This window comes from Corvus hawaiiensis, chromosome 26 (genome assembly GCF_020740725.1).
Source record: "Corvus hawaiiensis isolate bCorHaw1 chromosome 26, bCorHaw1.pri.cur, whole genome shotgun sequence".
Classification (NCBI taxonomy): domain Eukaryota; kingdom Metazoa; phylum Chordata; class Aves; order Passeriformes; family Corvidae; genus Corvus; species Corvus hawaiiensis.
Genome location: NC_063238.1, coordinates 30,187,585 through 30,215,135, shown reverse-complemented (window position 1 = coordinate 30,215,135; position 27,551 = coordinate 30,187,585). Strand labels below are relative to the sequence as shown.

Genomic DNA, 27,551 nt, shown 5'->3' with positions numbered 1-27,551 from the left:
TGTTGGGAGACACTCATTATGTATTACTTCATATGTATGTGTATGTGCATGTGAGGCTTTTCAGAGTTTTGGATGAATGCCTTTTACATAGCATTTTTAAGATCAAAATCTATACAATTATGTGGATTCCTGCATGTAAATGATTTTAGGGAGTCTGGTGTTTTAGCATTTTTAATTTTCTAGTAGATTTTATGATAGTGTAAAGTGATAAATTACCTTTTGTGGCTGCCAGAGTTATTTAACTATCTGCAGACACACCATTAGCAGGAGCAGTCTATGCCCGGTCAGTGTTCCTCATCCCTCCCTGGGAGACGGCTCACAGGGAAAAGGGTTTCCAGGCACTTCTGTGCAAGGCCCTTTTACCAGCAGCGCCACCGGGGTGCAGGGAAGTACCAGCCAGCCCTGGTGCGCTGCAATCAGGAGGACATTCTTCAACCATGCAGTGGAGAAAGCTACCAAACAAGCATTGCTTATTATTGACTTTCCATTGCTACTGGCCTGTGTTAAAACCAGTGACATAGAAAAGAAAGGTTCCATTTCCCATTACCAGATATCCAATCCCCCTAGAAAACATCTGTTGAATCTGGGATGATGCCATGGTATTAGCTCTTCAGTTGCATGCTGTTTCATTGGCTGTTCTCAGCGCTGCCCTCTCTATCACAACACATAATCTCTTTTCAGAGATGTTTCAACCACATCATTAGGGTCCCCAGTCCCATCTCTTTGAAAATCAGTGGTAGTTTTTAGCCTTTGGCGCACAACTTGAAGTTTAGAGACTTGACTCTGTGCAGGGTGTAAGATAGGGAACAAAAGTTTCTTGATGATTTCATGTGACAAAAGTTGTGCGAAGAAAAGAAGTGGGTCTGCAGAAATCCTGCAAGTTGCTGTGTTTATGATCTCAAGAAACTCACACTGGAGTGCCTCAGACACATAACTAAGTGCTTCTCAAAATGTTCATTACTGAAGACAGTATAAGAGAACCGTCTTTAGAATTCAAGTAATATGCTACCAAGCAGAGGGAGAATAATACAGAAATACTTTCTTGATGATATGTGCTAAAGCAGCAGGCATTTAAGAGCAACGGATGTCAATTTCTGAGGTTTTTGTAAAGAATTGCAATTTATGACGTGTTAGGGTAAACAGTTGGATTATATTTCTGAAATGCATGTTCCATCAGGTAAAATCATTGTGATTATAGGCCCTAGTACTTTAAGTAAGTTATGCACTAAAAGGCTGAAATTGTAAAACAAGTATGCTTATGCTTTACTGTTAATCCCTCTTTGTATCTACGCTGAGTAAACGACAAGAGAAACTGCATTAAATAATAAAGGCAAAAATGGCATGTTATGTCATCTTGATAAACAATGACTGTTATACTGTTTTCTTTCAAGAAGCAACTGTGACTGGCCTCTGTATTCTCCCTCAATGGAGAACGTGTCTGACTGTAAAAAAACCCGAGGATTATTTAGAAGTTACTTTGTTCATGCCTCTCAGTGAAAGCAGCACTTTCTCTGCATCTTTTCGCTTTGCTGCTTTTCCTTCACTTCCTCAGCTCTTATCTATTAAAGAAACCTGAACCTGTTATTTCAAAAACAACCTACTTTCATGCAGACTATGAGTTTTGAACAAAGTGAAATAAAACTTGCTTTAAGTGGTTTTGGAAAAGTTTGACAGCAGAAGATAATAAATGAAAAAAAAAATCTACAATATTTCTCCTAATGCAGTTTGCGGCATGTCAATGTCAAAGCATTCTAACAACAAATCAACAAATATTTGAATGAAAACAATATACATAACTTATTTTCCTATATTGGAAACAACTCTCAAACAATTATTGTATGACTTCATGAATTAGTTGGCTGTTTTGAAATATTCCTGCTAGGACTAAAAAAAAAAAAAGAGGGAAAAAAGTCTATATGGGCCTTTGAGCCTGAACATATTGTGTCAATCATAAGCATATGCAATGTATCTAAGCCATGAGGTAAAAATTTTCTTTGTAAATTATTTCATAAATAAATAATTTGCCTGAAAAAATTTATAAAAATATTTTTGCCTTTATTAAGTTCTCTACAGTTCTTTGTGGTGAATATAAACAGATTCATGTCTTCTTGATCTGCTTTATTTTAACTTGAAATGCAGAATGTATCATGAAAGCATTTCTAATAAAGATACGGTAACAAACTTTTTCTGAGAGATAGAGTATTTCATTAGAGTTGTCTACTTGAAACTATGAAGACATGTTGTGTCCTTCTCATCTTTCCTTACGAATGGCTTTGTGGTTTCATTTTAGAAGGGCATGCACAGAGATACTTCTGTCCTTTAAAAACACACCTCTATAATACCGTTCTACAGGTGAAAAAAAAGGCGTTTGTTATCAAGGTTTACACATGTTGAAATCTGTGCTTTTGCTGCTATCGATCTTCACAGCTTGTCTGTCATAATGTGAATAAAATCTGGGAAAGCTGCAGCCACACATAAGAACTGGCTGGGATTTAAGGTGTGGGGGGCATCATTTCCTGGCTTAAAATAAGAAGACATTAATAAGTCTCACTAGAGCAGAGAAGTAAAGGGAAATAACTCTTGTTTAAATATTTTCCACTCAAGCCCTGCTTGTAAGATGCTTAGCCAAGTCATCAGACAAAATACCTGCCTATTTTAACCCTTCCTACGCAAGACATATGCCAAGTGAACAGTCACTTGGGGCTGACATATTCAGCAAAAATAATAAAATCAAAACTGTTGAGAAGAACACATTTGAATTGATGTGAACAGGACAAAAATACTTGCTTTTCAGAATTCTCTATTCACTAAAGTTTGTGGAAATGGCTCGTCTCTTCAGCTGTGGTTCAGCCATGGCATTTGCAGCTTGTGAAAAAGTAAATTTATGAAGTCAGGAAAAGTTGTCTGTGTGCATATGAGCGAGGTGCTACCAAGCATAAGGTACTGAAGTATCAAGGCAGACTTTGTAACAAACTTTAAATTCTGATATTACTTTCCTTTGCATTCCACATATAAATGTCTCTGCTGCTCCAAACTCATTTTCTGTGGATGGGTATAGAGGGAGTACCACACATAATCAGTGAGTTCTCCTTTCCCTGTGTCGGGCATCCTACTGTGTGTGCCTAATCGTGCAACCTTCCATTTTCAACATGACAAGTTCACCTCTTGTATGTGAATTATTGCTTTTCTATTCATAAAGTGTTTTATCAGACAATCCTACAAAAGAACTTAAGGGGGAAATATGTTACTGGGTGATTTACACAAGCAATTACTTTACAAATCTGCCAGTGGATTATACTAAACATGTATGAAGAATGTTTAAGTTTGGAGCGAGTGCTGAGAACGCTGTTTTACAGAGGGGTTTCATTTGCATCACCATGTATCTCTGAAGATTTTATACTTTACACTTCACCATGTATTTAAGAGTAAAATTGTATGGAAAAAGTTATGTAATTTGAAGTACTTGGGGGGAAGCAGTTTCATCTCTCAAACTGTAAGCATTTAACTCTTTTCCAGCTTCTCCCCTAAATAATGTGTTAGTAGTTGCAAGCAAGCAGAATGCATTTATTTGAACGTAAAATCAGCTTAAAACAACTTGCATGGGAGGAAAAGCACACCATATAAAGTCACCTAACTGCAGAAAAATTGTGTCCAAATTCCCAACAAATGTTTACATAGTTTTTAACACCTACTATATTTGGGATTTTAAAACCCTTTCATAGGAACCTTTTATGTACTGCTTCTCCTTGGATAGAGTTGTTACAGACATGTAGACTTCTGGAAGTTCGTAGTATGGGGAAAACGGAGTATTTCGAATTGAAAAAGTTCTGCACAAGGAGGAAAAGTTGTGAAGGTTTTCTCGGAGCAGTTCAGGGCTGACCCGCGACCAGTATCAAAGCGCGGACGCTAACGGGACTGCTCATCGCACAACCTGGGAACTGACTGCCCATCCGCCTCAGCACCCGCACACAAACGGGGGGCACGGCGCAGAGAGGTGACACGAAATCTGCGGGTGACCCCGAGCAGGGCTGGGGTCTCCCGAGGGCGGGAGCTACTGGAGCGCGTGGGTCGCGCCTTTTATCCCCACCGCCACCTTTCCCAATCCCGTAGGGCAGCCGCGGGTCCCAGTGACAGCCGCGGGCAGAGCCGCCTCCCGCGGGCCGCGCTGGGGGCGCGCCTGTGGCCTGCGGCTATCCCTGCTCCAACTCAGCGCAGGTCCCCGCGGCCGCGGGGCGACGCGCCCCCTCGGCTCGCCCGGCTCAGCGGGCCCGGCCCGCGCTGCCCGTGGCCGTGGCCCGGCGGCGGGCGGAGGCGGCGGCGGGGGGCGGCGCGGGCCGCGCGGCGGGGCCGCCTGCACTGTCTCTTTAAGGGCGCTCCGTCTGGGGTGGCGCTTTCCTCCGCGAAGGCTCCTTTGATATTAATAGTGTTGGTGTCTTGAAACTGACGTAATGCGGGGAGACGGAGGTCCTGACAAGCGATAACAGTCCCGATAACGCGCCGGCCGCCCCGCGCTCCCAGGCCGCCGCCTCGCTGCCGGCGGGGCCGCCGCGCCGTGCCCCGACCCGCGCCCCCCGGGCCCCCGCCCCCGCGCCGCACCGCACCGCCCGCCGGCGGGCCCGTCGCCCCCTCCCCGCCGAGCGGGGCCGAGGGGGGAGGCAGCGGCGCCGCGGCCCCCCGCTCCCCCCCCCCCCCCCACTCCCCGGCCACCGCCACATAATCCGCGTCCAACTCCGCCGGCAGCAGGAGACGGTTCATGGCTCGCGCCGCGGCTCCACCATCTTCCAGGCTGCCGGGGTTGTTGCTGCCGGTTAATCAACAGGTAAGCGCGGGGGGGCGCGGGCGGGGGCGGCGGGGAGGGCGCCGCGGCCGGCGGGCCGGGCGGGGGCGGCGCGGCGGCGGCGGCGGCGGCGGCGGGCGCGGGGGGGGCGCGCGCGGGGCGGGGGCGCGGCGCCCGCGGCAGCGTGGCGTGTGCCCGGGGGGCCAGCGGAGGGGCACCCCCTCCCCCCAAAAATACCCCCCCCCCCAAATAAAAACAAAAACAACAACAACAAAAGCGGAGGGTGGGTGGGCATAATCCCAGGCAACGGGGGCTGCTCGGATTTCACAGGCTTCTCTCGGTGCATCGCCCCCCCCGCCCCCCCCCCCCCATCCGCGCCCCCGTTCCCCCCGCCGGAGGGTCAAAGCCATGTGTGATGGCTGGAAATTGGCGACTTCAAAACGGCGGTAGCCCCGCTGGAGTCGGGAGGGTCAAGTTCAGCGGCGGCGGCGGGCAGGGGGAGCAGCCCCCCGGCCCGGAGGCGGGGAGGGGAGCGGCGGCGGCCGCGGGCTGGTGCGGCTCTGCTCTGCCCTCCCCTCCGCGCCGCTCCGCGCCTTATCTCCGCGGCCGCCGGTTCCCCGGCACCGGGGCGCTCGGGGGGAGGGGAAGGGAGACGCGGGGGGTGGAAGTAGAAGACGAGCACAGAGGGTTCGCATCCGATGGGCTGCAGTCGCACAGTCCTGCCGCTCCTGCCGCTGCTGGAAGTTTTAATGGGGATCATGACAAGCGGGGCACAGAGACACCATCATGAAGAGTAGTAAGTTTGGGAAAAACTTTTTTCTTTTTTTTTTTTTTCCTTTTTTTTCCCCCTTCTAAATTTTTTTTGCCTTCCTATTTTTCCTCTTCTTTCCCTGGGACACACCGGGAGAGGCCGAGTGCGGAGCGGTGCTGCTCCGGGAGGAGGGCTTGGGATCCCTCCCGGTCACACCGGGGTAACAGGCGACATAGTGGTGGTGATTTTTTTTTTTTTTAGTTTTTTTTTTTTTTAATCACAGGCAGAGAGACGTAAAAGTTTTCCCTCTTAAAGGCGAAGCCCCACTGCCAGCGCTGCGTCCCCGCGCCCGTCTCTCCCTGCCTGCCACAACTTCGTGGAGCGTCTCACCTCCCCGCCCCCCCGGCCCGGGGGCTGCGGCGGGGGCTGCCCTCGCTGCAGCCACCCGCGTGTGCCTTTCCAAAGGGAGGAATGAATGGAGGCGAGGCCGGGGCTGGAGGGGCTGCGCGGCGGTGGGCGCTCCGCGGCCGGAGTGGCCCGGGCCGGGCCAGGGGTGGGCGATCGCGGGTCCGGGGCCGTGCAGCGTCTGGCTCGGGGGCTGCGGCCGCTGCGCTGCCCTGGGACGCGAGCGGCTCCCCGAGGGGGCTTGACATTTCGGGGGCTTTGTTTATCTGCCTCCCTGCTGCAAATCACGGCGCTCAAACACCCCGGCACTCCTACGCGGGTTCTAGTGGGGCCCGGTAGTCTCCTTTATCTTTATTTTTCCACGATCGGTTGTGTTTTCTGTCTGCAAATGGCAAACTTCTCCAGTGCACTGACAGAGCTAAGGTGACTTAAGTGATAAGCTGGAGAGACGTCTCCCCTCCATCACGGATTCTCTGCCAGTGCGAGCACCTTGCCTGGTAGAGCAGGAGCCGGGTCACTCCAGAACCCTTTGGGAACCGAGGCGACAAGTCCCTTCAGAGGGGAAAAGATCCTCTAGTAAAGAAAATGTAAGCTGTTCTGCAGACTATGCTGCCTTCACTCTTTTACAGTACGCAGCACGTTTCAAATATTGATGGAAGGAGACAATAATTTAATACATCTCAGGTTATATTTAACCGAGTTCAGTAAATTCTCAAGGAACCATCAAACTTTTTTGTCATTTGGGCTGTCGTCTTCAACTATGCAACTGAATCCTATGGATGTTGGTGGCATCATGTTACTTTCCTGTTGGTTTTAGTAAAAGTTGAACATTTAGAGAAGACTGCCAGAGTTAAAAATGCAAGGGGCAGCAAAGGAAGGTAGTGGTAAGAGCCAGTTCCTGACGTGGACGAAATGAGAATAAAAGTTACAGCAGTCTTCTGAACTGCAGTCTGTGTTTGCCTCATGTTCACAGTCTGTGTGTTAGGTTAGACAGCTCTCTCAGATATTCCACCAGAGTGACATTTAAAAAAAAGCCTCCAAAGGAGTGAAAGTTGGTTTGTTTTTTTTTTTTTTTTTTTAAGTACTCTGGGTCTATGAGTAAATACAGGGTTTGTTTGAGAACATCAACTATTTCCTGTAAATTGTGATGCTGACAAGACTGTCTGGAAATGATATCAACACTTTGAAAGATTTTTTTTTCTATTTTAACCACTGAATGAAAGTCTGTTAATAATATGGTCAAACCAAACAAGTGGAACCTTTCTCTGTAAAGAGGAAAAAAAGTATTTTTCTTTTTTGCTCTTGAATAATGTATACCTGCGTGAGGTTTGCCACGAAGAATCAGTAATTCTGAAGTTCAGTAGTGCATCAGTGCCTGTATACAAGTTTATCCTCAGACTGTGACAACAGAAGTCTGCTTCACCTTTTTATAATCAAGGGAGATTAGACATGAGAAAAATAGTTCATAATCCACCCTGTTCTGTCTGATTATCGCTCTTTTTTTTTTTTTTTGTTGAATATAATAACTTTCTCTGTTTGAAACTTTGCATATACATAGTCACAACAAAGTAAGTAAAGGGCAAAGTTGCATCAGCTTTTAAGTTTACATGTTTTGCCTGTGATCCTCTAAAACAGACTCCAAATAACACTGAGCAGTCTTTGCCTGTGAGAGTATGGCTTTTTTTTATTTCATAGCAGTGTTAATAAAAGAAAAGAATGTAAATGACAACTTCACAGATATGAGACCTCTTTGGGCATCAAACACCATGCAGCCAGGTTATCCTTTCATGTTTTTAATGCATTTTTAGTATCATTTATATGGTAGCTTTATGGGTTGACTTACATTTTTATCAGTGAGAGTAAATTCAGTAACATTTGATGAATCCCTAGCAGGATTATTTTCTATAATGTCTTCTCTAGCATTTGTAGTAAACTTCCACAGTGCACACTATTATCAAGCATGCTCTGGCTGAGTGTAAAGAATGTTATTATCCACATATTGTGATAGTGCATTTATAACAGCATAGTCCTAGTTCTTGTCTGTGGACTCGAGTGTCTGTGACATGCAATTGTTGCTTGTCAAATCTGTGTATTCCAATCATATTATATTTTAATGCTAGTTCACACATTGGGTTTTGTATTTTCAAAGCATTGTGCAAACAGTGACTAATTACTTTCTGTTCATGCGAATTACCTCTTTTAGCATTTTATCAGGCAGTTGCTTTGAAATAAAACTATTTTACATTACAGTGTGAAAGAGTTAAAAAATTAGCAGAGACATTTAGGAAAAAAACCCAAAATGTAATTACAACCAGGCAACTTTTGGTACGTATTTAAATTTTTCTTTTTATGTGAAACTTTCCTTCTAAGGCTGGGGGGGCCATGTGTGTATGAATATTTATGTTTCTTACAAACTCTTGACAATATTTTAATGTAATAATAGAAACATTCTCAGATCTTAACTGAAGCCACACTGGCAATATTGCTTTAATAAAGGTTTGTGGGTAACACCGAATACAATATTGTGAGAAAGGTTATGGTTAAGTATTTTTGAACATGATAGGCTGGGAATCTGACAGCCCTTTTTGTTAGGTGAAAGTAAAGTGGAAATAAATTATATTTTTAATACAGTTTCAGGTAGAACAAACTGCCATCTGGTAGTAAAAGTATTGGCCTTGAACAGAAATATATTCTGATTAAGGTATTCTAACTGATATGTGAAATGAAGCCATTCATTCAGTAAACTGACAACTTTCCAGTTGGTGTTTGCCCTTGCTTAATTTAGTTTCCTCAGCACAACTAGTGAGGTAGTCTGGGTCTGTTTTTGGCAGTCCCGGGCAACTGTAAACTTGGATATATTTGTCCCAAATATTATACCTCATGAGTTAAAAAACAATTGGTTAAAAAGAATAGCAGGCAGGTATGAGAAAAAAAAGGAAAATGTTTCTTTTTTGTTTCTGAAACTTTCTCAAGTTCTTACCTAGTAAGAAAACAATGTTATTTTCAAATACTGGTGATTAATACTATAACCAGCGTAGTCTGCACCCATCTATTGTATAAATACCATTGCCTGTTGACCTTTGGATACATTAATTACAGCATATCTGGTCTAGGTTCTATTATTTTTGTCTGTCCAGAAGATAAATAAAGGTGCCCTTTCCAGTCCTCCTGGAGAAGAACTCTTTTTCTTGGTATTGTCATGAATTATGGAGTTCTTTTTCCTGCCCTGTGCCAATGAAGTTCTCTTTTGACTTTAAAAGATAAGCTTGCATCCAAAGAGAGAATATTTGATTATTTTAAAACTATTTGTGCTTCAGTTTTTATGGTACGTACAAACTTTCTGGGCTTTGCTTTTTTTGGATTGTGTGTTTGCTAATTAAAAGAAAAGCACAATGAATTATCTCAGATGATGTGAAGGATTAAAGTGCAATTACACCATTAAATAGTAAATGTTTACAAGGGCAAGACATGCAACTACATTTTTCAGATCATGCTTATTATTCACTCCTTGATGCTACTTTGCACCTAATCAATAAAGGGCCTCCCAGAACGCGGCTCCTTCGCCCGTTGTATATGTGCCCAGAACGTAAGAAACGCAGCTGGGGCAGAGGAGCACAGGGAGGGGAGGGAAGTGCTGGCATATTACTCTGACTTCTTGTCATGCAGACCAAGGCTCAAATGAAACACGGAGCAATGGGAGGATAGCTCCCCTAGTCTCGATTTAAATCCCCAGTGGACATTTTGCCACACACCAAAAGTGTTGCACAACCGAACACCATTCCACTTGATGTGTCGTCCAGAGTCAGAGGAGCCTCTGATTTGGCATCATGGGGTTTAGAAGACTGTGATTTAGGTGAACTGGCGCAGCTGTGTGTAAGAAACTCTGTTTAATAGCCATTATGTTTTATTCATGTTCTGTGCTATCGGATTCTTATTTTCTAGTACCTTTAAAGTGGTTCTTTAAACTTTTATAATAACACCACCAGTGAAAAATACATCTAAAAATTTAATAGAACTTGCCCATCCTTCTATCAGTGATTTTTAATATGGTCCTGCTGCATTAACTGAGGAATCTTATTCCTGATGCGGATCTCTGTATGTGGATTTAGTAAAGCTGTAGAAAGAAAATACTTCATTAAAGGCGTAGCTGCCACGAGTGGCGCTTCCGTAGGACGTTTCTGCAGAACCCAGTTGGTTCCACCCCGTAAAGGTCGGTGGAACTTTTCTGTCTCGTAAGGGATGTGTGTGAGTACAGCAGCTACAATAAGATTTTCTGACTTGAAAATAGAGTTATTTTGAATTGCAAAGTTTAGTCCTAACAGTAATTTTTAGTTTCTTAGCTTCAGTTGATGCATGTCTTATTTCTCATAAGTCTGCTTTCTTTCCAGCCTCAGATCATCTTTTTTCCTTTAAATTTATTTTAAAATATTTAATTTTTAAAACATTACTAGCCCTTTAAAAACCTGTAATAAATGCTTTACAAGTGGCTAGACACCTTCCCTGGTGGTTTAATTTATACAAGCAGGAAACTTTCTCTCCTTCTTTCTCTCTCTCTTTCTTGTTTTCTTTAAACCAACTGACGTAATGCCAAACTTTGCTTTAAAAGAACAGACAGAAGTAATTGGTAGCTTTTAACTTTTAATAATGTTCTGGATTGGTTTTAGTGGCCAAACTGCATTTTTTTTAAAATATCAAGTAAAAACGGGCTTGTGGCCTAAGGAAGAAAGGCCCTGTTGATGCAGTTATTTTTATTCTTGTTTTTCAATCTGTTATTAAAAATCTTTCCTGCTGAGCTCTGCTGGATTTCTCCAATTGCTCTTTGTGATGGCTGGTGCATTTCAGGTTACGGTAACTTAAACTGTTTTTTGATTTTTATTTTTTTTTCCACATGGACACTTTGAGATGCTTTACCCTTTTTTTTTTGTTTTGTTTTTATCTGATTCCCCCCAGCATTCCTTCTGTCTTGTCCAGCACCTGACTCCTTCTTTCGGAGAAACAATTTATTTTGATTCAGAGAGGAATAATATGTTAAACATACCTTTGGTGGCAGTTCAATGAATATTATTTTCCTAGTATGAGTGTGTTTTACACCTGCTAGTGACGCTGATTAGGAAGATACTCACTAGGCATTGCAGAGATCTTATCTTACAGTGTGTCCACTTTCTGTGTGTTCTCCACCCCATGTCTTAGAGCTAAATGAGATTTTAAAATATGTTTAGTAATAGTTTCAAGTGATCTGTATCTATTTGTATTAACTAGATATTAGAAACAAGAAAACCCAACAAAAGGATTTTTTAAAATAACCTTAAAATCCAGTCAACACACTTTTTCCTCGTTTCTTTATTTTGTTCAGGGTTTTCTGGGTGTTTTCCTTAATTTTTTTTCTACATCTGCTGGGGTTCTGAGCACAAGCTAACTTTCTGCAGTAAAAGACAGAGTTGGGCAATAGACTTTCTTGACGAAGTTGACGTCAGGACGACTTCATAAGTTGGCAAGTAGGAAAATCGTTCAAAGACTGAGTTGGCTTGTGCCAGTTTTCCCTTCCTTTAGGGGAGACACTCCACCCAGTAGGAGGTTACCCCACCCAATGTGGAGAGCTATAATTCAGTGGCAACACTTTAAATGTCAATCCTCCCTAGGGTTTAAACCCCAGACTTGTCTTGCCTCAATCTTCATATTTAATCTAACATTCAATCTGTTGAAGTAACATCTCATCTTCATAAGCACTTTTGGGGCCTGATCCTGCAATTCTCTTTCTTGAAAAATACTCGCTGTCGTCAGGAGGACTTTTGGATTCAGTAAAAGCTGCAGGATTGGCCTCTGCAGAGTTGTGTGTGTCTGTGTCTGTCTGTCTGTCTGTAAGATTGTGTCTGCCTGATGAATGTTGTTTAAGATGAAATTGCTAAATACTTAAAAATCTGAAGAAGTCCTGGAGTCGTAATGCTGTAAAACAGATCTTCCGCAATAAGTGAAGTGTACTTATTTTTATTTTAGCATTTTCCCAGGTTGAAATATGATTTTAAAAGGGTCCAACTCTGAAGAATTTAAGGCATTTTTGCCATTTTTTTCTGTATTTCTCTATATCATGCTGTAGACATATTTTTGAATGCCGCTTTTAGCAATTTTTTCATCTATCATGGAAAATGAAAATCACAGCCTGTAGCTTAGTGCCCACAGTAGGCATTGGGGTACTTGGACAATACGGAGAACACTCAAGGAAAAATTCATTTTTGGTGTATGTTCAAAGTGAAAGTGCAATTTTTATAGGTACATTTTACTTCATCATGGTGTCTATTCTCAAGCATCCTTTTCGGATCCCCCATTATGTTTAGCAAGGCTGACAATGCAAGAGGGAATGTATAATTTGATACTGTAAAAATGTTACAGAAAAATTGCTGGTGCGTTCGTCTTTCTGTAATTTGAAAATATTCCAGCATTTTGCGTTTACTAATATATCTGGGAAAAAAAGTCTGTAAAAGGTGATGCTAAAAATCATCAGTGTGCTTATGTTTCTCAGCAAGATTTACTTAAACAGTGTGCTTCAGTTTTGCCTCAAACCATTTCAAGCCACCTCTGATCCAAGAATGTACCAGTTCTTGGTTCCTGGAAGATTAAGCATGACAGTTTCTATTATATAATGAACAGCAGTATTGTTTGAACAAAGGTAACATATTTTGATTTGTGTATCTTTTTTTGGCAGCTGGCACTAGAGTGGGTCTAAAATGAGTGGTGATCTAACAATGTAAACATCTGAATGTTCTTGAAACACACAGTATAGATGTGGTGTGTTTAAATCATTGGATCTATCTACCTGTATTATATAGAATGTGTATGTATGTGTATATACAAAGCCGTAAATGGTGTGTTCTGCTATCTGTAGCCTTCAAATGTGTATCCTTTGGGTATTCCTGACCTACTTTGCAAAGTCTGCAAGTCTGAAGTACATACTAAAACTTAAAAAATTAAACATACAGCTTGGTAATTCAAAAAAAGAAAAAAAGGGGAATTTTTGCTAGTAGTTAATTAAAAAGAGAAGAAAAAAAGGCATGGTCTGCCTAGCCAGGTACCTTGCAGTCTGCTTTTGAATATCCCAATATACCAGTGACTTTACAGGGATTATGTTAAAAAACAAAATCTCAATTTATCTACAAAAGGTTGAAGTAGATACTGAAGTTAAGCATCGCCTAAAATTCCTATATTCAGACGTGGTTTTAATGTTTAGTGAAAGTTAAATGAGTTAGGATAAAGCAATTTTCTTTTGGGAGTAGAAGGGTTTCAGTGTTTTTAACATTTGAGTCTTCTTGGCTTTCTCCCACACCACTCTTCAGGCAGAAGCTGTGAGATATATGGAACATAATCAAAAACTTACTATGCAGGTGAAACATTGCTTCATGAATTCAGTTAATGAAAGAAAGATAACTCCAGCTTCCTAACCTGAATGTACTTTGCTTTTCTATTTAGAGTTCTCAGTGTTAGGTGTATTAAATACGCTCATCAGATGTTGGCCAGCTGCAGTTACAGAGTACAAACCAAAAATGCAATACATGTGGATCATTGCTGAGCCTTTTCCTCCTGCACGAATAGATACGGACACACATGCACACACACGGTTAATAAACTAAACCTTGCCCCAAATACCTGAGGGAAAAGCTTGTGAAAATAGATTAGCCTTACCATGTGCCTTGCAGGTAAACAGTATCTGCCTCTGCTAGAGCAATGGGAGAGGAGAGCTGCTGAGCAGAGGCTGCCTGCTCGTGCCGCCCTGGCACCCAGCTCTGGAGGCTGAAATCTAGGGGTCCTCAGGAAAAATTACACCTCTCATTTCAGCTGTTACAGTGGTAGGAAGGAAGAAACAGTAACTCATGTCTCCCATCTACTGTGTACACTGTTTTCTTTCTATGGCCTGCTACAGACATCTGAAATTTATGCCATCCAATTAGTCTCCTTTTACGTTCCTCAGAACTAGAGTTTTCTTTAGAACTAAACTCCTATTTGCATGTTATGTCTATCATGAAAAAAATTAATAGTGTAATGGATTAAATTAATCCTGTAACAGTTGTTTGAGCATACTGTAGGAATGTAAATAATTTTGTGGCATTGAGCTCATATTTCCAATCTTATGGGGGGTAAGATCAGAAGTTATCAACAGCGTATATCTGAGTCATTCAGCTACAATAAATCTTCTAACAAATACCCACCCTTTGCACGCCCAGAGTTATTCTCCAAGACTGTTGAAACTCTGCACACACCTGTATCTTCTTACATGTAAGTCCGTATGTATGACTAGTAGATGTATCTTCAGCTACAATCAGATAGTATGTTAGGCTACAGCAGCGGCAATCAAAGTAGTCCACAGACAAAAAGTTTGATTGCCGCTTGATTGCTGCTGGCTGTGTGGCCCTCAAGGTTGTCTTTTGCCTGCAGAAAGTCCCAAAAAATCATTAGTTGAAAAGAAGTGTGGAGTATGGCACTGAATCCAGCTCTGCTGGAACTCAGGATACAAAGCATTAAATGCCTCATCAATATCAGGTCAGAAGTGATCATGCATAATTCACGTCCATCTAGGTGTCATTCTGTCACGTGTAAGGTATGCTGTGCCTCTGTTACTGCGTCTGTTTCTCTCTCATGCAGATCTCTTCAGCTGCTTTATACACATACATCCATTCTAAAAATACATGGAAATGGAAGTCCATCTGTGTTGCATAATTTTTTTACAAAAACACCAGTGTTTGTATTGTTCTTTCTCTGAGCCCTTAATGAGTTTAAAGAATTTAATGTGACTTAATGAGGGTTCGTATTCTGTTTCTGACACAGACACTAATGAGGGAAAAGTAGAACAAATTGAAAACCAACTTTTGCTTGCTAGTTTCATGATGTCATCAAATGCAGGATATTACAACTCCTGGAAAAATTTACAAATCTAGGCAAGAATCCATTTTGCATCACTGCCTTTCAGTTGTTTGTGACATGAGGTTTGCTAGCAGAAAAACAAAGCTAAACATAACTTGGGGTTTTTTTATGTTTAGGATGGTTTGATTTTTTTGGCAAATGATTTTTGGAAAAGTGAATCTAACCTGCTTTGCCTGTCAACCCGGCAGAAACTTCGACACTACCAAAGATTGACCAAAGATTGATTAATCCCTCTGATTATGGCCCTGATCTGCCCCTCTACTTGGAAGGGACAAAAATTCTTGTAGCTTCATCTAGAGTAAGATCCAGTCCTCAATGGGTGATGTCTAATTCCGTTGCAGCTTACTGAGAGGGAACTGTGATTTTTGGGGCTTCATGTTACACTAGAGTAACTTGTGTTACTCTAGTAACTTTATAGCAGTTTCCCTGGACTAAGGACACAGTAACAACATTTTGTAAGGCATCACCTTGCTTTTCTCTTGCCCCACTCAGGATGGTCAAGGAGCATTTCACTGCGTGAAGCTGCCCTTATGCAGGACCACAGTTGGTCTGTCACCTTTAAAAGCAATTATTGTGGTCGGAAAACACTTGACGTCCCAAAGGGGAATGAAAACTAAAAGTGGGTTTAGGAAGTACATCTTCTTCTGAGCCGTGCTGCTACTCACTGGCTTCATGGGCATGCTTTTATCTTGTCCTCACCAACTTCTCTCCGAAAGGCTTGTAGAGATAGCAGTGAAGAACAGCAGTGTAGAAATAGTGACTGAAGGTCTGGTATGACAGGTACATATCTATGGAAGCAGGCTCTAATGCCCTCACCAGGTTACATGCCATGCCATCAGGGTATTTTTGTCAGGCCTAGGGAAGCGGCGACTTTCATAATCCACAAAATGTGCTTTTGATATAACCAAACTGCAGAAAGTTGCAGCATAGTACATAAAATGTATTTTTATAACATCTGATTTTTTTTCAGCAGTTGTATTTTTAACAATATCAGATAAATTGCACAATGTGTGATTTCTTAGGTTGATGTTAACCATTGGCTCTTGTGTGAGGAATTTTATTGCTCTGCATTTTATTTTTTTACAATTTTTGTTGGCTTTATATTTTTAACTGCAACAAGAGATAGCTAAAAAAATGAATAATAATTTGAATTGGAAATATGGGCATTTTTGACCAACTTTCATGAGCATTTTCATACAAACAGAAGAAGTAACTTGTTCGGTTGGTTTTTATGTATGTATAGGTGTGTTTGTGGTTTGTTTTTTTTTAATATAGGTTTTCATAATTTGGTAGTTCAACAAACATGGGTATATTCTGAAAATATTTCTCACAAATGACAGGTCTGTGTTGATAGCTTGTAGGCAGACAGCGTCTAGAGCTGCAAAACTATCTTCTGGAGTTTTAAAACACTGGAAAGTAAGATTTATTGGACCTTAAATATCCCAATGGTGCAGATTTATTTGGTGTTCATGGCAGTCTCGACTTAACTTTCCTTGGAGATTTTTTGTGGTACTGCATTATCTAAGGAACATTTAAAATCGTTTGTCTAGTGTTTTTTTTCCTTCAGTCATTCCTCAATTTTTATTTGCGCAAGTGAAAATCTTTACTAAGAAAGATGACCTGGCAGCTCTGCTGAACTTTACGTTGCAAAACATTTTACCTGAATAGGACAAAATTAAGAATCTGAAAAACTGACATTTTAAAAGATTTTTGTATCTATAATGACGCATGACAGTGGCTAGTTGTCAATGGGAAGGAGTTTAAAAAATACTTACAGGAGAAAGAAGCAGCAGCTGTGGAATTTATTTTAATCGGTTGAAAGGAGACTCATGGCTAAGCAATTTTACCTTCTTGGGTCTTCAGAATTTATTGCAAATAAGACATATGCCTGAATAGAAAGAGAACTAGGATATTGTAATATCCACTGTGACATGAAGTGCTCTTACTACACCTGAATACAATTTATTTATTTTTTCTCTCTAGCAAACTGTGACTTCTTTTGTCAGAAGGAATTTCAGATTAGTCCCTACCAGAGAAATGCTGCTGTAAACCCGGCACTCCTCACCTGTATCTCTGTGCCATGTGATGGTCTGTGGTAGTTTTTCACAGAGTTGCTGTGCTGCTCTCAGTCCGGAATGGGACTGCATTGACTTTACTTTTCCAGAAAAAGTACATTTTCTTAGAAAATGCACTACATGAAAGAAGGAAGGGCAAGGAGAATGGAGAGAGTGCTCTGATATATGAGCTGAGATTATGGATGTTGTAATGCTGTTTTTTTGTAGGACTATAGAAAAATCACATTGAGACCAAAGTTCCCGTGGATTACCATGCAGTATTTATTACCATTTTCCTGTGTTTTCCCTGGTTAGGATCTAATCCTTCAATGTCTGGAGCTGCATGGAGTTAAGAATTTGTCCATTCAGAGAGGAAAACCTTGCCAGCTATGGGATTTCACTGTTTCACTACCTGTATTTATTTATTCCCCCCTCTAAAATTTCTGAGAGCAAGGGGATTGAGAGTGGAAGGCAGAGATGGAGGACAGGTAAACTGGGGGAATAGCAGGAGCACGTATCTGCTCAGTAAATAGTGTTTACTGATGACTGTTTACTGTCAAGCAGATTACTGCAGTTATATTTCTATGAGGCAACCCGCATGCAGCCAGTGCAAAGGAATGAAGCGAAGTCCTGTGCAATTCTGAGGTAACTAAAGGATGTGCTTGTGACATACTTCTAGCAAAAGCCATTTTTGGTTGCCCGGTACCCTCCTCGAATGTTATAATTTTGCGAGTGACACATTTGATTATGAGCAGCCATCAAAAGACTCATAGGCATCTTGTTTGGAAGAAGAATGTGCTTAAATTAAATATTTGCAGGTCAGAGAAAAATGTTGATTTGTTCTTTTAACTTGTCACCTTCCTGGTCTTTTTCAATTTGTTCAATCGTTATTCAGTTTTGGAGTTTATTTAAAAGAGATGATAAAGTATACACTTTTGCATTCCTTACTTGTGAAGAGCTTCCATTTGCTTCCTTGGGAGAGTTGGTCTGAGCAAGAGCTGCTGCCTGCTTTTGCCTTGATATGGATAGGATGTGGTTAGTATAGGGGTCCCCTCATCCTTCAAGCTCCCTTATTGCAATAAACTCATTGCTTCATTGGGGAAGAGCTTTTCAATCTGATTTTCAGTCTGATTTTCAATCTGATTTTCAATCCATTCTGTCAGCTTTTAGGGAACAGTACAAATTGTCTTACTAGAGCTGACAGTAAGGAAAAGGAAGGAAATCTGGCCAATATTTTTACCTCTGTGTTAGAGGGAATAAGGTATAGGAAGCCTCTGCTTAGCTTGCCTGGTAATTTTTTGGTTATCGTCTTCTCATGATGGAATATGCACATAGAAAAAACATAGAAGTTAATGTTTACTTTTTAGACGCTTTGTCATCAAGCATAGAGAACTGACAGTTTCATGGTTAAGTGCCTAAAGTTGTTTTTGGCTTCGCAGTTGTTGAATTAATCACTGCAAAGCTAACTAATTGTGTACCTTTTAAAGCTTCCCTCCCTATTTTTTTTAATGAAAGGGAGATATTTTGCTCTTTTTGACTTTGGAGTTGGGCTATCCCATTAACTACTAGCAGCAAGCTCTTCAGCTTTTACTTTTTTGAGAGTTACCTCAGGAGTCATTCTAGTAGATAGTGAATTTACTTACTGATCCAGTTATTTATAGCCTTCAGTGCCCATGCTATAGAATGTGCAAAGTGTTTTAAAAAAAGTATTTTAAAAATACTTTTTGCAGTTGTACAGAAAAAGCTGGCTCTTTAATTCTGAGTTCAGATGGTACTACTGTTACTGTTTTGATTTGTGGGAGACGTTATCTTGGTGTCTTACTGAGATGTTTTATAGCCAAAATTTAGAGTTTAAATGGATTTTTAATTTTTTTTCCTCCTTAAATGTTACACATGGACAAAAAAAAAAGGCAAGGATCTCATATTTATATGTCAGGGTTGATGGAACTGCAGGCTAGTTAAACTCCTTGGTTTTAAAGAAAGATGAAAAAGTTGCTGCAAAGATTAGCTTAATTTCTGTCAACAATTTTATTAAGACAAAGACAGAATAAAAGGCTAAATGGACAAAGTTGGGATTTTTGCCACTTGGTTATTTTTTTCTGAAGCTGTGTAAGCTTTTTTCTTTTTGATAAAAAATGAATGTAGAATTCAGTGTTTCCCACAGGAGCACCTTCACAGATTTAGCATAAAGAAAGTGCATTTTAATTCAAAGACACTGGTACATTTCTTAAGGCTTTGAAAGCAGTAATCCAACAGGTATATAAAGCTCTAATGATAAATATGATGATATTTTGTATCTACTGTTGTTAAAATACGTGGTTTATTTTAGTGCATGTTTAGAATAACATAGTTTATTTAAGATACCAAATTTATTCTTCATTTTGAATACAACTCTCTTAGCTTCTCCGTTTGCGTTTTTTATGTCAGCTGGCTCATTTCAACTCAAAGGTTTCACTTCAAGAACTTTTAATAATTTAGAAAGAATCTCTAATTGCAGTTGGAAATTTTGTATATATAACTAAACTAACAAGTCTGTTTATTGTGTGGGAGAGGCTCCAGAGATATTATCTATCTTAGGGTCCACATTATTGGAAGGCAGAACTAATGACAGTGAGTCATGCACACTGTATATTAATGTAGTCCACTTTCAGCACTATATAAATAGCATTGTAAGTACACACCTGCAGAGTGTCTGCAGTTACATGGTCATCGCGCAAAGTCCCTCTGTGCTCTCCTAATATATATCCAGTATATATCTCTGCGTGTATCACACCTTGCTAACCCAGGTAGCATACTGCAGCTGCTGTTCCTCTCGAAGAGGTGTCTGTAAAATGAACACTTGCAAAACCAAAATTTTGGGATGGCTTTAAGCGGAACACGTGGGCATACTGTTACTCAGTCTTTTACTGACTGTGCTGCACAAGATGAGCTGGGTGTCAGTCTGAAATGTAGGCTGGTCCTCTGAATAGGGCAGAAGATAAGGTGTGACTTCTGTAAGTGGGAGGTTTCTTGGCTTCCCAAAGAGGGATGTAGTGAAGAACTAGTCAGAAAAAAAGACATTATTTCTATAAAAAGTCTAAAAATGTGATAACTACACTAGCAGCAGGTTCTTTAATTTTCATCGACTGCAATAGCAGGGGCCTTTTCCTTTATTTCAGCAAGCAGCCCTGGCAATGCCATCAGCTCCCCTGTGGTGTTTGCATACACATATTCAGGGTAGCCTGAAATCTAAATACGAGTTGCTGGGTGCCTGCGGTAGCTGAGGCACTTTCCCTCCGCTGCACCTTGGAGCCTGTTCAAGCTCGTGGTAAAAATCCTGGGCTGCTCACAGGGCCCAGTTTTTCCATGGGGCTAGAGAGGCTGCTGGTTCAGGAGAGACCACCGTGTCCCCTGGCCACCTTCGTAGGGGTGGCTCTTCTCTCTGAGCTGTGCCTGCCCCTCTGTGGTGGCCCTGCAGCGTCCTTTGATCAACTCCGGCTGGCTCCCGTCCCGGGGACGCTCCTTTGGGTTTGCCCGTGGCAGCTACCGCACGTCTGGGAGCATGGCTGGGAGCTGGATGCTCGGGCACCTGTTGAATGTGCCAAGTGGGGGTGAGTGCTGGGTTTGGAGCCGCCACCCCCTCTGCAGCAGGGCGTGCAGGTGGACCCCATGTTTTGGGCTGCAACTGATGATGTCCATGGTGTCCCCGGGGAGGGAGAAGAGCCCCTGTCTAGCACCGAGAATGCTGGAGGGCAGGAGGGAGAGGGATCTCCTTTTTAAAAGGAGTTGTTTTTTTTCTCACCCCTGTTCTTTATTCATAAACCTAACGCAGTTCCACAATTCCCAGACATGTAAAGCTGCAGGGCTTTTTTTGTTTTGTTTAAATCTTTCTGAACCAGCCAAATTTTTGAGGTTGGCACGAGGTGCAGCCAGTACCATGGCCTTCCAGGGCTTGCTTGGTCTAGAAGTCTGCAGATGTTTTCTGCTGGATCTGACTCTTAATGAACAAAAATGATTTTGGCGTCCTTATTTATTTATTTTCAAGGGGAAAATGTGGTTTAAAGCGTTGATAATTACGTTTTACATGAACTACTCAGACTTTATGTGACTGTATGGGAAAATGAATGCTCATCAATTTAAAAAAAATTTCTTTATTCATAAAGCATTCATATTTAAAGTGATCTGCCTTTTTTTCCCCCTCCTCTCCTTAATGAAAACATGGTTTGAGGAGTATTACAAATAATTGTGTTCTTTAATTACATAGAGTTCTGCATCAGAATTCTTGAAGATGGCCCACTGTGATCCTCTGGTGAAAATACCAGGGCTTTTCAAAAGCTTTATAATTATCTGTTCTCACTGCTCCTCTCTTTGCAATATACACATAGTAACTGAAAAAAGGAGAAAAAAAATATTCCAGGAGGGATCCACCTACACATATGCATAGGTCAGGCACATACGTCTCATTCAGAATGATTATTTTCTTTTGCGGTGTCAGGTAGCACTTCCCACCATCAAAACCCAGCTTGTGTGCTCTTTCCGAGGGAATACTTATCGAAAAGCTGCAGCGCATTTTAATCAAGGTTCCCAGAGTAGTTTACAAGCAGTAATTGCCTCTTAAGGACAGGATGAAGTATTATACCCATTGTACTGATGGGTGAGCCAGGGCACAGGGAATCTAAATAACTGTAGTGTTAGTGAGCCAGTGGCAAAGCTGTGATCAGAGCTTTGGTGCCTTCACTCCTGGTGCTGCTAAGATACCTCCCCTTCAACCCACCAGTCTTCCTTTCTTAAATGAAAAAAAGTCAGACTTTGACATCTTTTATTCCATATTATATGGAAATGTTGGACTTGCTCTGAAGTTGATGTAAACCTGCATGAATGTGCTCTTGTTTTATGTGTTTGCAAAGTGTGAAGGCCCTTGTGGCAGGACTTCCCTTGAATTCTAAACGTTATGCTTTGTTGCTGTCTTCCATGGCTTCGGTAAGCCACTGGATCATCCCCAAAATAGCTCCCGTGGTGTCTGTTACGGATGTATCATTGCACCGTGAGTGACAGAAAGAATTCCACTTTTCAGCACAACAGTTCACTTGCTAAATGATTCCCCAGCATGATACATGCTCTGTCTTGTATTTAATTATCTTTTAATTATCAAAGCAGTAATTAAGTTGTGCATAAGAAGTGTATGGATCAATAAAAACAACTAAAAATTATGAAGGCGCTGACAGGCAGAGTCCAGCCGTTCTTAGGATGTTAGTTTCCATTTTTCTGAAAAAGCTTTTGTCTTTTTCTTGAGAACAACATCAGAAAAAAGGATTTAGGTTCTTACTATTTATTCCTAGCTGATGATGATCATGCATACAGTCTCAGTGCTTTGCAAAAGGTGGTGTGAGTGCTAATGAACGTTTGTATTGGAGTAGTCCCTAAGAATATGATCATTGTTACAAATTTATTAAAACCATGAAAGATTTCCTGTCCTAAAAAGTCTGCCAGCAAACGTCATAATCATGAGTGGGCAGAACCATGTGGTAGGTTTGACTGAGCCCCTTTGACAATTATATCATTTATTTAACTGTCTACCTTTAGAAGTTGGGAGGCTCACCTTTGGTTTCAGAGGCATGCTGAAACTCTCGAGCTGCATACATGGTGAGGGCAATAGAATAGCAGAGTGCTCGCTTGCCTTTAACTACTAAATAATGTGGTTGCACATGACACAACAAGAACAGAGGTATAATCCTGCCCTGTGAAGCAGGTCACATGTTTCAGGTTCTCTCTGTAATGTATGCAAAGTAGCTGCTTAAATCATTACGAGTGTGTAAATCACCATCTTCATAAACAATACCATCAAGGTACAGTCAGGCAACATGTCTCCTATGGGTTGACTGGAGCTGGAATTTCTTTCAGATGTTGAGGAGGTACGTCAGTGCATGTGAAGCAGATCTGTTGCTGCAATGTGGTCTCTGCAATGTTTTGGCTTTCTAATGAATATTGCTAAGTCTGCCTTCTTCACACTGAAGTGCAGTGAAAGGAAGAGGACGTGAATGAGGCAAATGAGCAGCTTGTATGATTCAAGGCTTCCAAGAAAAATTTGCTCCTTTTTCCTATGACTTTTTAAGTCACGCAACTGATACCCATTTATTTCTCTGCATAAGTTTAGTAAGTATTTGAAGCTCATGTTCCTATGTCTGTTGTGCATTTGGGGAGGAAAAGATGTGTGGAGTGATGTGTGAGAATTGTATCTTCTGTTTTAGCTATCATTTCCCCGTATAGGCTATGATACTTTTTTCTCTGTTTTTCTTTAACATGCCGATGTACTTTGTGTAACTCCTAAGTAACACTCCACACCTCTTTAACGCAAAGCTGACTAGTTCAGTGCTGAGTGAAACTGAAAGCGAGACTAATCTTAAGAACCCTGCTGTACTTCTGTATAAAGTATAAATATGTGCCATTATCACTATTATTTGTTTGTCATTTTTATTATTATTGGAGCTTGTATTTTCTGGGGGGGGGGGGGGGGGGAGAAGTAGGCGCACTGTATCATCACCTCCCCACCCCCAAATGTTGTATTTTGAATCACTTTAAATAGTTGTTTGGGGTGTCTTTACTGCAGTGAATCATGTCTTCAGTATCTGTTTTAAGCACACCTGTGGTGAGTTCATACTAAGGCAATGGAACCTTCTTTCATTTGCTATCGTGTAATACTTTTGCGGCATGTGAAATGCCCCTGGTTTATAAACGCAGGTAGACCTTCTATGCTGAAATCCTTCCCCTCAAATGTGTAAGGATCAGATAGTTCTGCTTAAAACGTGAATACAGAGATGGTAACTCCAAAAATGCAGTGTAGTCTCCTTTTGCTCAGAGATACTCTGGCTCTGAGTTACAATTATCCAACACAAATTTCAGAAGAAATACCAGTGAAATGGCACTAGTAGAAGTACTGATACAACTAAAGATGCTGGCAGCGGCCATCTGGTCTGTAAGTGCTACTGGAGCATCGGTTTTCCTACTTCCTATGTCTGTGCTGTGTCCTTTGGTGGTGGGAAGAAAAACTCAAGGAGCACTCATCAACTTTCAGCACATGTGGAGACAAAGCTAAAGAGCAATGGCATCCCCAAATGCATTGGCAATTTGCTGAGAGCCTGCGGGCTGCATCTCATTTGCATTAAAAATACGGAGATCGCTCCTGCCTTTATCTTGACCAGGGGGACGTGGCTGGTAAGGGCAGCAGGGCCCAACACGGCTTATTTTACCTGGATCTCCGTGGGCTGCGATCAGCTATAGCGCCACGGGATGGGACATGCCCTTGCCCGGGGGACGCGTCCCCGCGGCGGGCGGGGGCCCAGCGCAGCCGCCCCCGGCCCTGTCCTGCCCAGCGCAGGGCTGGCTCCCCCGACCTGCCGGGCTGGGGGTTACGGGACCCTCCGCTGGGCGTTGGCAGCTCGGTGGGCTGGTCTCTGCCAGGGCTTTTCCATCGAGGCCTGGATGAAGCCCTCCTCGGCGGAGCGCCGAGCTGGTGCTTTGCTCTGTCAGGGGCTCTACGGAGGGCTGGGGGAGCCAGTGCCCCGCACAGAAACGCTTTTGTGTGTTTTTGAATCAGTTTGATAATGAAAGACAAATTTAAAAAAGGAAAGGAAAAACCCCCCAGCTTGGGCCTTTCAATAGAGATAACTGTTATCTCTTATAAAAGTCTACATAAGTGTAAGTAATTGCCTGCACTTGGCTCTGGTACAGTGGAAAAGCTGTGATCAGCAAACCCGCATTGTACTGGGCATGTAAGGGGAAGTTATTGGATGATACGGGACGTGTTGGCCTTAATGCCTGTCCTGCCTCCCCTGCCTTGTTTACTTTCTTTGCAGGTCTTTTCAAGGCTTAATAACAGTGCTTAGGGAATAAGCGGGGGGGTACCGCGCTGACTTTGAGCGACGAAAGTTTTCTTGGGGTAGCCCTTAAAAATAAAAAGAAAATAAAGAGAAGCCCGGCTGTGGTGCGGCGTCAGTTCGGCAGCCTTTGTTGAGCGCTGAAGTTCTGTGTGCGTGTTGTGAACGAGCATCAACGGGGAGCGCGGGCGCGGGACGGGCTGCCGGGACTCTGCCTGCCGCGGGCCGCGCAGGGAGGGCACGAAGCGAGGCTTCCCCTTCCCGGTCGGCCCCCGGCAGCCGCAGCAGCGCCGTCGGTCGGAGCTGCAGGCACTGAGTGTGCCTGTGTCCGTGTGTCGGGGGTGCAGGGCTGCGGGTCACGTTTGCAGTCGCATGAAGCGCTGCGCCGCGCAGCCGCCTCTCGCGTGTGTGTCCGTGTCCGTGTGCCAGCGCTGGCTCCCTTATCGCAGGAAGTGTTGCGGAAAGCAGTTGCTCCCTCTCTCTGTGCCCGGTTTCCAGAGCGCGGCGATTAACCAGTCTTCCCCCCGCGCTGTCACTCAAGTGCTGGGCAGAAAACAGCAGTCACGGTTGTCTCGCTCCAGCTTCAGGACAATCCTCTCTCCATCTCTCTCACTCCCCCTCTCTCTATCCCTCTCTCCCTCTCCTCCCCCCGCCCGTTCCCCAATAAACTTAGATAAAGCCATTAGAATGGATATAGTCTCTTTTTGGTTTTGTCCTTCCTTCTGAATGCTTTTATATACGCATATATACATAAAACTACATTTTGTTTTATACTATATATATATATATATATGTGTGTATATATATATCTATATATAAACAATAGATGTATGTGTCTGTATACATAAATTCCAAAATTCTATTCTGCATTCTGTAGTGATAAGCCTGAAGCAAGTACAGCTTTTGCTGTTCATAGGCTGGCTGTTTCAGGGACATCTTTGGAAATCACTTTGTTGTCCACATTTTATGGGTACTTTATTATAAGGAGGATGTGAGTCCACTCAATTTGTATGGAAAAAAACCCTCAAAACCCAACAGTCTAGATTGAAAGGGAGATACCAGGATAAATAATTTTTCTCATATAATCGTCTTAGAATTGACTTGTGATATTTCTTTAAAAAATCCCATCTTAAACTGGTATTTTATACTTGTACTATTAAAACCCCGTAGTGTGGAGGTCTTAAGATACTTGCATGTTCAGATACTGTGTAACATCTCAATATATAAAATGAGTATGTCAAGAAGCCCAGAGACTAGGATTCCCTTTTAGAAAATTAATTCTTTAATATATTTGTTTCTAGATTGTGGTCTGCAGACACTTATTATAATCATGGTATGATACTGATCTGCAGTATCATATCATTCATTTAGGGGTTTTAATTAAAAGTTTGGTGTGAGGGCTGCACAGTGGTTCCCTGTTATGTTTGAAGTTTGACAGTGGCCCATGATCCAAAAATTTAGGAATGTTCATTCAGGAGAATTAAGAGTCCTAAATCATTACATTTTGCTTTCATTTCATCCTGTAATTTTTTTCCTCTCCTTTCAAACATGATTAAAACCAATGAGAAAGGAAATATTTGAAGTGATTTGCAAAGTTATTTGATTTCTATAAAATTACGTGGTGTGATGTGCTGTAAGTGCCAAACTACAGACAGACTTTCAGCTTCTAAATTAAGTACACTTTTTTTGTTCTGGTTTAAGCCCATTGAGACTTCTGCCAGTTAGGTTTTTCTCTTCTGTGATCATCTCGCACATAATAGTCTGATGTTGCAGATGCTTGCAGGAGCATAGCAAAACTGGTAGCATCATGTATGTGGTTTGATTTTTAATTTATAGTATATTAAAGCATATTTCTATCCTGAAAGATGTTATATGAAACTACTGCAGTATATATTGAAACAGTCTCTGGACTCCTAACTAATCTAATATGAATAACCAAGGTACGCAATAATTAATGCTTAAGGAAAAAAAAGGTTTTCTTTAAAATTTAAAAGAAGACTTAAGTATATACCTTTTAAAAATAGGACTTTCAGATTTTTATCGGTGTTAAGGTCTAAGTTTACACAGCATTATGTACTGTTTGACTGTGTATATTTACCTCTTTGCTACCAAAGTTTTAAGTAATGTCACACCACAGTCCTGGTGGAAATGGCTATCTAAACACCCGGGACCAGTTTGTGGACGTGATCGAATTGGCATCTGCAAGAGGCTTCCTATGCTGCACTAAAATAGTGCAGTGACACTATTTTCTCCATTTTACATTCTGCTCAGTGACTCTCACTTTCAAAACTAAGATTATCAGGAGCAAAAAAAAAAGGCGTCAGAAAACTTTTCTTTCTCCATTCTATGGATGAAAATAAAGTGTGAGATTATGAGCTTTGTTACCTCTAGATGTGATAAACCAAAACAGTTGGATGAACAATGCACAGTGAACAACTCACGTGTAATTCTTTGTTTAAATTAGTTTTTAATGCAAAACAGGTTTTGTAAATGTGGGGTTTTTTTTCTGTTCCTGAATACCTCGGGCATCATTGAACTGACAAGCAATACTTTAAAGAGATTTTTAATAATTCTTAATATAATTCCAGCTTTCATAAACCATAAAGAAACTTTCTTATCTAGTAAATACGAAACATGCAATGAAATCTGTACTATGTATCAACATAAAACCATGTATGAACACAAAAGACGATGGTGACCCGTGTAGCAGCTTGATTAAGAGCATATAGATACAATGTACACAAGTCACTATCCAGAGAATGACTCCTTCTTTTGATAAAACTACTACATTTTAATAATTA

General features: G+C 41.7%; 1 protein-coding gene and 1 long non-coding RNA gene across 9 annotated transcripts in view; one reads left to right on the top strand and one right to left on the bottom strand.

The window, feature by feature from the left end:
• Positions 1-935: 935 nt before the first annotated feature.
• Positions 936-4,257, bottom strand: LOC125317352. The gene is made up of 2 exons (XR_007200030.1): positions 3,727-4,257; positions 936-2,865 (listed from the first exon to the last, which is right to left on the bottom strand). It is a non-coding gene; the product is annotated as an uncharacterized LOC125317352 (long non-coding RNA).
• A 442-nt stretch (positions 4,258-4,699) lies between these two features.
• TRPS1 (transcriptional repressor GATA binding 1) overlaps positions 4,700-27,551 on the top strand; it is a 223,914-nt gene continuing 201,062 nt past the window's right edge. For 4 of the 8 annotated variants that reach the window (XM_048286554.1, XM_048286552.1, XM_048286556.1 and 1 more), the window contains exon 1: positions 4,700-4,819. Coding sequence is in view for 1 of the 8 variants with exons in the window: in XM_048286553.1 (XP_048142510.1) it covers positions 5,564-5,573 (10 nt within the window). In the remaining 7 variants the exon portion in view is untranslated. The other 4 variants (XM_048286553.1, XM_048286549.1, XM_048286551.1 and 1 more) reach the window with 3 other exon arrangements.